The sequence below is a fragment of the Salvia hispanica genome, chromosome 3, assembly GCF_023119035.1.
Source record: "Salvia hispanica cultivar TCC Black 2014 chromosome 3, UniMelb_Shisp_WGS_1.0, whole genome shotgun sequence".
Classification (NCBI taxonomy): domain Eukaryota; kingdom Viridiplantae; phylum Streptophyta; class Magnoliopsida; order Lamiales; family Lamiaceae; genus Salvia; species Salvia hispanica.
The window spans coordinates 29,578,613-29,590,787 of record NC_062967.1 but is presented as its reverse complement, the minus strand read 5'-3'; the positions used below and the strand labels follow the sequence as shown (position 1 = coordinate 29,590,787).

Below are 12,175 nucleotides of genomic sequence, written 5' to 3'. Positions count from 1 at the left end.
AAATACTTTTATATAAAATTCTTAGTCAACTTCATAATATTCAATCACAAGCAATTATAACAATCGAACGAAAGCTAAATAAAATATCTCTTATTTTTCCATTATGAATAATACTCCCTCCGTTCCATAGTAATGGAGGCAAAACTTTTCGGCACGGAGATTAAGAAAAATTGTGTTAGGTGAGTTAAGTAAAGAGAGAATAAAGTAGAAAATGAAAAAGGTATAGAGATGAAGAGAGAAAAAAGTAAGAGAGAGTAAAGTAAATGTGGAAAAATGTGTTGACTTTTACTAAAAGGGGAAATGACTCTATTACTATGGAACGGACGGAAATGGAAAAATGCCCCTATTACTATGGAATGAAGGGAGTATTATTTTTCTGTACTTTTCTAATTCAGCTGAATATTATATTAAATAACAAAAATTAATAGTTTTAATTAATATTTATAGTGTCCATGAATTAATAGTTTTAATTAAAATTTTTTATTGATATTTAAAAATCAAAATTTAAAATTTAATTTTATAAATTAAATCTAATATTGAAATAAAGAAACAAAGTGAAGGATGACAAAATGGAAGAAGAATGATAATTTTAAAATAATATCAGATTTAGTACCTAACTCAAATAATATCGATTTAAAATGTTAAAAGTGTAAAAAGACCAAATTGCCCAAACCCCCCAAAACCCCTCAAAAGGACATTTTCGTCTCGAAACAATGCAAAAAGACCGTTTTTTATATGAGTGAACTACAAAAATGGTCCCTGGACTATGGGTTTATCTCGCTCATAGTCCCTGGACTTTAAAAATATCGCCAGTAGTCCCTGGACTAAGGGTTTATCTCGAAATTGGTCCTTTTGGCTTTTTTTTTGGTATTTGAAAATACCCTTTGATATTATTTTGGGGGTTTGGGCAATTTGGTCTTTTTACACTTTTAACATTTTAAATCTGATATTATTTCAGTTATGTACTAACTTTGATATTATTTCAAATTTATCACCCTTTTTCCCTTTTGTCATCCTTCACTTTGTTTCTTTATTTCAATATTAGATTTAATTTATAAAATTAAATTTAATATTTAGATTTTTAAATATCAATAAATTTTTTTAATGAAAACTATTAATTCATGGACACTATAAATATTGATTAAAACTATTAATTTTTGTTATTTAATATAATATTCAATTGAATTGAAGAAGTACAGGAAAATAATATTAATCATGATGGAAAAATAAGAGTTATTCTATTTAGCCCCCGTTCGGTTGTTATAATTGCTTGTTATTAAATATTATGAAGTTGACTACAAATTTTATCCTACTAAAATTTTTATATATGAGTATTTTTGTTGAAATTTTCTAGTAAATTTTGATTGTTTTCAAATTAATAAACGAAAATTATATTAGTCTTATATTAGATGCATATTTATTTCAGAAAAAATTGTGTTATATAATCTATTTATGATTAAAGCTATTGTATTAAATATTGATTAAAACTAAGCCTTGTCATACCTTATTGATTACATAGTACTATACACTATCAAATATTGATTATAACTATTAATTTTTGTTGTTTAATCATTTTTATAATTAAAAAAAATTTATTAAATTTAAAAATTAATATTTAAAATTTTGTAAAATTAAATCTAATATTGAAATAAAGAAACAAAGTGAAGGATGACAAAAGGAAAAAATGATGATAAATTTGAAATAATATCAAAGTTTAGTACATAACTGAAATAATATCAGATTTAAAATGTTAAAAGTGTAAAAAGACCAAATTGCCCAAACCCCCAAAATAATATCAAAGGGTAATTTCGTACCAAAAAAAGCCAAAAAGACCAATTTGAGATAAACCCTTAGTCCAGGGACTACTGGCGATATTTTTAAAGTCCAGGGACTATGGGCGAGATAAATCCATAGTCCAGGGACCATTTTTGTAGTTCGCTCTTTTTATATTAACCCTTAGTCCAGGGACTACTGGTAATATTTTTAAAATTCAGAGACCATTTTTGAGATAATCCCATAGTCCAGGGACCATTTTTGAAGTTCACTATTTATTTTATGATATTCCAAAAAAATATCACATTCTACTTGTAGTAACTTTTTTTTCTTTCTATTTTCTATTAACAGTACTATAATTATTTTTTCTTATTATCCTTTTCTTACTTTATTAATTGTGCATTCATTCACATGTCATCTTAAATATCAATAGTTCTATGAGATGGAGGGAGTATTTATAAATTCAAATTAATTATTGTACCTTTCATCTATAAATTAATCTATTCTACTTCTTCTGTCCCATTAGAAATGCAACGTTTTCCTTTTTGGATTGTCCCACTAAAAATGAAACGTTTTCTAAAATGGAAACATCACCCTCTCTACTTTTCCCTCTCTCTTTCTTTACTCTCTCTTTATTTACTCATAAAACAACACTGTATAAAATTCTATGCCGGAAATCAAATGTTTCATATTTATTGGGACGGAGAGGGTATTATCATACGAGGTTGGTTGAAAACTTGAAATAAGGACAAATATTTGGTAAATAAAAATATAAAATAGAAAATGAAAATGGGAGATGGGAAATTAGTAATTAGGAGAGTGGCGGAAGCAAAAAGCAGCGATAGGGGGAGTGCATGTGGTGTCGGCGTGGAGCTGTCGGAATCATAAATACAACCTCTCTTCCACACACATTCCCTTTCCCCTTTCCCAAACATTCTCTCTCTCTAGGGATTCGCCTTCACCTCGCTTCCAACAGTCTGAGCTTCCGCTCAATACTCTGCCGGCACCGCAGTTTGTGATCAGGTGACCTTAGCTCTTCATTTCTACCCGTTTTGGTCCACTGATTCGGCCTATGCTTGCAGATCAAGCACAGTTTGTTTAGCATCTAGGTCGATTTTCGATTTTAGTGATGAATGCTCTGTGATTTCGAGAGTTTTTACTTATTGAGCTGCTGCATTTGTCGGTTTGACTTGCTTCTGGTGAATTATTGTTTTGCGGTCTGATTTTGTTCAATTGCTTTGCTTTGATCTGAATTTTCAGTTTAATTGCTTTGATCAGAGTTTTCAGTTCAATTGCTTTGATCAGAGTTTTCAGTTCAATTCCTTTTTCTCGCTATGATATTTTTTTAGGGTTTTTTCATCGTGAGGTGTGTTTCAGTTTATTTGTTTGATTTATCTAATTAATCTTGAATTACGTCAACATTCACGCCCCCCCCCCCTCTCTGTTGTTGATTTCTACGTTTCTTCGTTCTGTTTAAACTCTCAAGTCCACTCATGTTATCTGGAGTACTAACGAAGAATATTTTGGTACCATTTTGTTTCTTAAACGAGCAAGCAACCATGGTTAATTTATTTATGAGCTGGAATTTGCAGGATTTCTATGTCATGGAACACAGCATAACAACTCCTACTCCAATGGACTCAACAGCCTCAAAGATACAACAGCTTCAGAAAGCATTTGCTGAGCTTGAAAGCCATCGGGCCGTTACTCTCAACTTGAAATGGAAACAGCTCGAGGAGCATTTTCACGGGCTTCAGAAATCATTGAAGAGACGCTTCACTGAGCTGGAAGAACAGGAAAAGGAATTTGATACTAAGATAGTTGAATCTAAAGAGATGTTGGAGAAGCGTAAAGCAGCTGTTGTGGCCAAAGAGCAAACATCTCTTGAGAAGCTTCAAGAGAAGAGAGATGCCGCACTTTCTGCAATTGTCACTGCTTTGGGGAAACACGAGAACCCACTTTCTTCGGGTCCAGGAATCGTAACTAGGGAAAACAAAGTTGAAGCACCATGTCTGGAGGATAAAGCTATCAATGTGTTGGTTTCTATGGGCCGCATTAATGATACTGCTAAATCTGTTCAAAACATGAATGCATTGGTTAAGTCTTACCCCGGGCTTGTGAAATTGTGCCAAGAGATGAACTCGGAAGGACTCCTCAAGTTTATATCTGACAACCGGAAGGATCTTGTTACTTTGAAAGAGGAAATTCCCGTTGCTCTACGTGCTGCACATGACCCAGCCTCTCTGGTTCTGGATTCACTTAAAGGGTTCTATGGTGCAGATATGGTGAATTCAGATGCTAAAAAGGATTCAAACCTCATTGGCCTTCGCCGCACCTGCATCATGCTAATGGAATGCCTCAGCAGTTTAATCTTAGGTCTGGATGTGGACTCAGTTTCTGGCATTATCTCAGATAATGCTAAGGAACGAGCAAAAGCTATTGCCGAAGGATGGAAACCAAAGTTAGATTACCTTGATATCGATGCCAGCAATGGCAATTCATTGGAGGCTCATGCATTCCTACAACTGTTGGCTACATTTGGCATTAATTCGGATTTTGATCAGGCTTGCTTGTCAAAACTAATACCCATGGTTTCGCGTCGTCGCCAAACAGCTGAATTATGCCGCTATCTTGGCTTGTCAGACAAAATGCCAGGTTGGTTACTCTAACCAGGCAGATTTAGGTTGTGGTTATAAAATAGGCTCTTGCTCTTCTTTCCTACACTTATTTCCACAAAGTTAAACGTGTTTTGGTACACACGTATACAGGCATATGTGTATTTATGTCATCAAACTAACTGTATGCGCGCAAGCCTATTTTCTTATTGCGACCTAAGACACCCATTCTTGTGAATATCTGCAATTCACGACCATTTTACTGTCTGATCAGGTGTGATCGATGTGTTGGTGAAGAATGGAAGACAGATTGATGCTGTCAATCTAGCTTTTGCATTTGAGCTCACTGATCAGTTTTCACCTATTTCATTACTGAAATCATACTTGTCCGAGGCCAAGAAAATGCTGTCGCCTGCTAAACCTGGAAATACATCACCCGGTGTGTCTGCACAGGTATGATTATGATTTGGGGTAGTTTCTGGTAGCTCTGAAATCAAACTATAGACAGTTGCATGATCTAAACTAAAAATTGAGTTATTGAAGCTGATTCTTGATTCTCTTTTGACTCCTCACTTCCAGAATGATGTGAATGAGAAGGAGCTGACTGCACTTAAAGCTGTAATCAAGTGCATCGAAGATCATAAGCTCGAGCAGCAATTCCAAGTGGAACCGCTCCAGAAACAGGTGCTTGAAATAGAGAAAGCAAAGGCAGACAAGAAACGGGGGACAGAAGTTGCGAAACCACAGTCCAAAAGACCTCGTGCCAACGGCGCTAGTCACGTGCCTCGAGCTGCAAATGCTGCGAGCGACAAGAATTTCTACGGCGGGATGACTGAGAGGTACCCGCAGTACGTCTACGACAGACCTGCGTATGCCTATGCTGCACCGAACAACCACCACATTCCGTCGTACGGCACACCGGCTTACAGTTTCTCCCCCAGCCATGGCAACTTCTTTGGGAATGCTTATCAGTATCACACAGCCTACTTGCACTAATCCGTAGAGATGCTGAGACTCATCAACATTTATATTAACTATTAGAGTTGACCCTCAGTTTGTGCAATGCTCAACTTATCAGCATAAGTTAATATATTAAAAAAATGAAAAAAAGAAGAAAAAGGTTTAGCCTTGTTAATTTCTTGCCTGTTGTTGTTGTAAAAGCTAATATTACTGTCTTCTAATAGATGCACTCTTTCTTCTTCTTCTTCTTTATTGTATTGTTTTCAAAGTTTGAACTTTGACTGATGCATCTCTTTTGGTTTTTAACAATTCCTTGCTTTTTTGGTGCTATTTTTGTGGTTTATTATCGATTTATATGTTGATAGGAGTATTTTTTTTTATGGATGTATCATGTATGCTTTTTCTGATTTCCCCATCAAATGAACAAATAGTACTATTTTTTTTTTTTTAACTATTTAGTGTATTATTTGTATAAAACAAGGGTAGAAAAGTAAGCATGACTACTAACTAACATGGGATGAAGGTAGTAATAAAGATTGAAGAAGTGCCACATATGTCCACATCCCAAATCCGTGGACCCCAATAAGGATAAGTGATAAGATATGAAACACAATCCCACCCAATCAAAAACATTTGTTTGAACATAATCAACTCACAGCCACCAGCAAAAGATATCACAATTTCTGCATTATATAATTTTATATTTCCAGTTATTATAAGCTTCCAATCAAGAGAGAGATCTGAGTCAGAAATGGCAGCTGCTGCTTCAACCATGGCCAGCCAACTCCAAAGCAATTTTGCGTCTTCACTAACAAGAAGGCTTTCCACTCCAAAGGGCATCTCTGGTGCTCCCTTTAGAGTGAGAAGAACCACTTCCTTCACAGTCAAGGCCATCCAGTCTGAAAAGGTCCATTCTCTAATTCATACTACTACTCCTATCATGTTTCTTTAATGTGCATATATTATAGTAATACTACTCCATGATTCACTTTCTTTAGAAATACGAGACATCTAAGTCATACTACAAGAGAATTCTTGATTGAGTTTTAGGTGTGGGTTGATGATGATGACACCTAGTTTAACCATTTTATTTATTGCAGCCCACTTACCAAGTGATTCAACCAATCAACGGCGACCCATTCATCGGAAGTCTGGAGACTCCTGTGACATCAAGCCCATTGGTGGCGTGGTACTTGTCCAACCTCCCCGCCTACCGGACAGCTGTCAACCCGCTGCTCCGGGGGATTGAGGTTGGGCTGGCCCATGGGTTCCTCCTAGTGGGCCCTTTCGTGAAGGCTGGCCCGCTTAGGAACACTCCCTATGCGGGTGGGGCGGGCTCGTTGGCTGCAGCGGGACTCGTGGTGATCCTCAGCATCTGCCTCACCATTTATGGGATTGCGTCCTTCAAGGAGGGTGAGCCCTCAACGGCCCCGTCGCTGACCCTGACGGGACGGAAGAAGTCGCCCGATCAGCTGCAGACAGCCGACGGGTGGGCAAAGTTCACCGGTGGATTCTTCTTCGGTGGGATCTCCGGTGTCACTTGGGCTTACTTTTTGCTCTATGTTCTTGACCTTCCTTACTATGTTAAGTAAGTTGGGAATGAATCAATGTATGTGTTGTTTTTCATGGGAATTCCAACAGGAAGTTGTATATTGACTTTTTTCATGGATGTTTTATGATGCTTTCTTAGTTATGTGTTGTGATTTGCTGATAGGTGCAGGCTAGGATTAACTGCTAAAATGAATCCAATCCAACTTAATATTATTCTTGTTTTAATTGTCGACAATGTAAAACAACTTTTATCAAACTCCAAAACATATGCACACCAGATTATTCTAGTTGTAAACATACTCAAACATGAAACATTAGTTGTAAATAAAGTTTGGAACATAAAAGTTTTTAATATTTTTATATTAAAACACCCACAATAAAATGTACACAAGAGATTAACAAACGAGATGAGTAGATGACCATAATATTTTAGAAAATTGTGTTTAATAGTTCAAATAAAAAGATATTAATAGTATAAAATATAAAGAAAAAATAAGAGATTTAATAAAGTAAAATAGTTTAAATATTTTATTTTTATCAAGACAAAATAAAGCAAAATAGATTAGACATTTTATTTTACTTTTTATCGAAAATGACTTAAGTAAATATGCCAGCCAAAATGAAATACTACTACTACGAATAAGTGGTGAAGGATATGTGAAATATAGTACTTACTTTATATTGTATGGAGTATTTTTTTTTATTACTATTGCTACTATATAGTAGGAGTAGCAAAATATAAAACCTACACAAATTCCACCTGAAATTCGATCATCAATGAGTTCGTTACTACCTCAGCTTCATCTCCCGCCAAATTCAAACTTCCCCAATTCCAACTCAGTTCGTCGCAAGAAATCGATTTCCCTCCTACAAAATTGCAGAAATCTCGATCAAATAGCTGCAATCCACACCAACATCATAAAGAATGGCCAGGAGCAAGACCATTTCGTCGTGTTCGAGCTTCTCCGTGCTTGTTCCAGATTCGACGCCATTGATTACGCAATCGAGGTTTTCCGTCGAACAAGGCAGCCGAATGTCTACGTTTACACCGCCATAATTGATGCTCTCGTCGCATGTGGGTCGTCCTACCACGCAATAAGCTCGTATGTCCACATGATTGAGAATTCCGTTTATCCAGACAATTTTGTCGTTAATTCTGTGTTCAAGGCTTGTGCGCTAGAACTCGATTTAAGGGTGGGTAAGCAGATACACTGCCACGGTTTAAAACTCGGACTGTGCTCGAATCGTCAGGTTAAACTGAAGCTGATGGAGTTATACGGAAAATGCGCAGAGTTTGATGACATGCAGAAGGTGTTCGATGAAATGCCTCAAACAGATGTTGTTGCTATGACAGTTATGATTTCCTCTTACTCCGAACATGGATTGGTTGAAAGGGCTCTTGTCGTTTTCGATTTGCTGAAGGTACGGGATACAGTTTGCTGGACAGCAATGATTGATGGACTTGTAAGAAACGGTGAAATGAGCAAGTCATTGGAGTGTTTTAGGCAGATGCAGAGGGAAGGCATTAGAGCTAATGAAGTCACAGCTGTCTGCATGCTATCCGCTTGCACATATTTGGGAGCATTGGAGCTCGGAAAATGGGTTCATTCATACATTGAAAAGTATGCTATCAAGGTTAATCATTTTGTTGCTTCGGCTTTGGTCACTATGTATTCGAGGTGCGGGAGCATCGAGGAGGCGGAAAGAGTGTTTGAGGAAGCGAAAGAGAAAGATGTGAGCACTTACAATTCCATGATTTCCGGCTTAGCGTTGAATGGCAAAACCATGGAAGCAGTTAAATTGTTTGGAAGAATGGTGAACCAAGGAATTAGGCCAACAAGCATTAGTTTTGTTGGTGTGCTTAACGCTTGCAGTCATGGTGGTTTCGTGGATCCTGGGTTCAAGATCTTCAGAAGCATGCAAAATGACTACGGATTTGAGCCAAGAGTCGAGCACTATGGATGCATAGTTGACCTATTAGGCCGGGCAGGAAAAGTGCACGAGGCTTATGAGTTCATTCAAGAAATGGGATGTGCACCAGATCGTATAATGTTGGGGTCGCTCTTGAGTGCGTGCAAAGCTCATAAGGAATTTGAGTTGGGGGAAAAGGTCGCAAAAGCTCTTCTTGATGATGACGGTGTGCAAAGATCTTGTGACCCTGGGACGTACATACTCGTCTCTAACTTCTACTCGTCTTGGGGGAAATGGGACGAGGCTCTGCTGGTTCGTGAGGAGTTGAAGAAGAAGGGCGTTGAGAAGGAGCCGGGGAGCAGCTCCATTGAAGTGAATGGCGAGATCCATGAGTTCCTCCTAGGCGACATAACTCATCCGCGAAGGGAAGAGATTTATGCAAAACTAAAAGAGATGGATGAGAAAGTGCGCGGAGAGGGCTATGATCCGCAAGTGGAAAATGTGTTGCAAGCCGTGGGGGATCGAGAGAAGGAACATGCTTTGGCCATACATAGCGAGAGGCTTGCTATATGCTACGGGCTTATATCGACTGAAGAGGGCCACAGTTTGAGAGTGGTGAAGAATTTGAGAGTTTGCGATGATTGCCACGCGATGATCAAGCTCGTCTCGAAGGTGAGTGGCCGGAAGATTGTGATGAGGGATCGGAATAGGTTTCATCACTTCGAAAACGGGAGGTGTTCTTGTGGAGATTATTGGTAGAGGAAGGTTGATTCTTGAAGTTTTGGATTTGTATTAGAGCTTTGGTTGAATACCAATCTCTCTCTCTCTCCTTCCACTTTATTAATATTATTGGTTATTTATTATTTCTTATGTCTTTTCAATAATTGCACTTTCACATGCCATTTTTCTGCAACAATGTGATTAAGTAGCAAGATAAAGCAAAGCCCATATGATTTAGTCTTACATTTCATGCTCTTTTTATCTAAGCTAGGCATTCTTTCCTACAAAAGACTAGGTTAACATAAATACAAATATAGTCAAAGGAATTACAGTAGTATTTTTTAGCTCTGTACTAAAAAAAAGATGGACCTATAACTCTATAAGATAGCTATAAAAATATGAATGCTCTCAAAAAATTTAAATTGCATGCTCGTACATAACAAATTGCACGTTAATTTAGGTACTATTTGGTAAGCAAGAATATCGGCTGTGATTAAATATATATTATGTTCAGTTCATGAAATTAAATTTCATAGCTTAATCTTAAAATAACGTGATAGCACAACTCCTTATCGGTAGTTGACTCGTAAACCAAACTAAACTCTTTATTTATGTCATGTCATTGATAAGAGTTTAACCTAAAACTTGGTATTAATCAAAATTGATCAAAACCATCTCTTGGTAACAACGAAAAGTCAGAAACACAGTTTTAAGAGCATCCACAATGGTCGACGAGTGACCGGCTAGCCGATTCTCGGCGCCGGCCGGTCCGCTCGCCAAACCATTGCAATCGGCGAGCGCTGGCCGATTCCCGGGCGCTGGCTGATCCGCTCGCCGCCATTGTAGGCTGGCGATCGGCGAGCGATCGGCCAGCGCATTTTTTTAAATTAAATTTTCGAAACACTATATATACACGATTTTCATGTCATCTTCATTCGCACCACTTGTTTTAACGAGTTTTCTCTCTCTCTCTTAATTTCTGTACAAGAGCAACAACGCGAAATGAGTAACGCGGGTGGTAGTAGTGGTAGTAGTGATGAGGAGTACGAACGACAAATGGACGAAGCATTGGAGGCCTATACGGAGGGTGAGATAGACCGGCTGCTACAAAGGGCTATGCAGCCGGCGGTACCTCAACCTCCACCCGTTGTCCACCGCCGAGCAGTGATTGCTCGGGATCACGTAGCTGCACATCAGCGGCTATATGACGACTACTTCGCAGAGCAGCCATGGTTTAACGCCAACATGTTCAGGCGGCGTTTTAGGATGCGCAGGGAGTTGTTTATGCGTATCGTTGACGCTTTGGAGCGTCGATATAAGTGCTTCCGCTTCAGGCACGATGCGGCTGGCAGACCCGGCCACACCCCTATTCAAAAGTGCACTGCGGCAATCGGACAGTTGGCCTACGGAGGCGCGACAGACATGTGGGACGAGTACCTCCACATCGGTGAGACGTACGCACGAAGTGTGCGAAGCATTTACGTGAGGCCATCGTTGAAATATTCAAGGACCGAGTATCTTCGAAGCCCTACCCCGACGGCATGTCGGGGATCGATGCAGATGCACGGGGAGAAGCATGGGTTCCCGGGGATGTTAGGCGGCATAGATTGTATGCATTGGGAGTGGAAGAAGCTGTCCCGTTGCTTGGAAGGGGTTCTACACAACCGGCTACAAGGGAAAGAATCCCACGATGATCCTCGAGGCCGTAGCTGATTATCGGTTGTGGATTTGACACGCGTATATTGGGGTAGCCGGGTTGAACAACGACCTCAACGTCCTCAACTCGTCGCCCCCTTTTCAACGAAGCAAGTGCACCAGGGCGTCGGTCCGGCCATCAGTCATTTGTCGCCAACGACAACCGGCATGATATGGGCTACTACTTGGCGGATGGGATATACCCTAGGTGGCCCGTTGAAGTGGTCAGTTCTCTGTCCTCGATGGTTTCGCATGTGAAATTGGAGTGTATCCAACATTGATCGGGGAAGAGATTCCCGACCCAGCTGAGTCGTTGATACGACGACCGAGACCCGACTTCAAACAAATTTCCTCAACCCACTTCTACCTGATTAGTATAGCGGAGGTAAGGTTCGAATCCCACGAGGATGGACACGTTTAGATAACTGTGGTGACTTTCCTGGGTGTTTGGTTAGCTACCACGCTTGGGTTGAGATTTTACCTAGACGGGAAATAAAGGTAGTACTCTACTGACTAGTAGGCGGGAAAATAATGAGGACATGTGGGAGTGTTCGTGAAAATAGGGGACAAGGTGTATCGGAGACATATGGAAAGTAGACAGTTACTAAAAGAGGAAAATTAGGTAACAAGGTGTATCTGATGGCTGGGGCTCTCTGACAGGTGCTGGATAGTACTTCTGAAAAGTAGGGAACAAAAGTAAAAAGTAACTTAAAAGCAAAAGTGGCTCAAACTAAAGTTGATTTTGACGTTTTCTTCTTCACCAAGCATTAACAGAATTCAGATAAACACAAACACCATGACTGAACTTCAGATTCACAAATTCGAACTTAAGATCCATCGATTAAAATGCTTAAACTTAAACTAAACGGTAAACTGCAACTTTTTCTTCTACTGACTGACATGCAAGGTGGTAATCACAGCGCAGACAAGAAATTCATGCATGAAAACTT

At 39.0% G+C, this 12,175-nt stretch overlaps 3 protein-coding genes across 3 annotated transcripts; all 3 read left to right on the top strand.

Annotated features, from left to right (window-relative positions):
- Positions 1-2,639: 2,639 nt before the first annotated feature.
- Positions 2,640-5,593, top strand: LOC125211096 (FRIGIDA-like protein 3). Its single transcript, XM_048110786.1, has 4 exons — positions 2,640-2,796; positions 3,366-4,428; positions 4,663-4,841; positions 4,968-5,593. The coding sequence occupies exons 2-4, from the start codon at positions 3,378-3,380 to the stop codon at positions 5,382-5,384; spliced, it is 1,647 nt and encodes a 548-aa protein (XP_047966743.1). The 5' UTR covers positions 2,640-2,796; positions 3,366-3,377; the 3' UTR covers positions 5,385-5,593.
- Positions 5,594-6,066: 473 nt separating this feature from the next.
- LOC125211097 (photosystem I reaction center subunit XI, chloroplastic) lies at positions 6,067-7,041 on the top strand. Its single transcript, XM_048110787.1, has 2 exons — positions 6,067-6,255; positions 6,449-7,041. Exons 1-2 carry the CDS (start codon positions 6,100-6,102, stop codon positions 6,938-6,940), a joined length of 648 nt encoding a protein of 215 aa, XP_047966744.1. The 5' UTR covers positions 6,067-6,099; the 3' UTR covers positions 6,941-7,041.
- A 627-nt stretch (positions 7,042-7,668) lies between these two features.
- LOC125216613 (putative pentatricopeptide repeat-containing protein At5g59200, chloroplastic) lies at positions 7,669-9,673 on the top strand. Its single transcript, XM_048118366.1, has one exon. The coding sequence runs from the start codon at positions 7,677-7,679 to the stop codon at positions 9,567-9,569; it is 1,893 nt and encodes a 630-aa protein (XP_047974323.1). The 5' UTR covers positions 7,669-7,676; the 3' UTR covers positions 9,570-9,673.
- Positions 9,674-12,175: the final 2,502 nt, after the last annotated feature.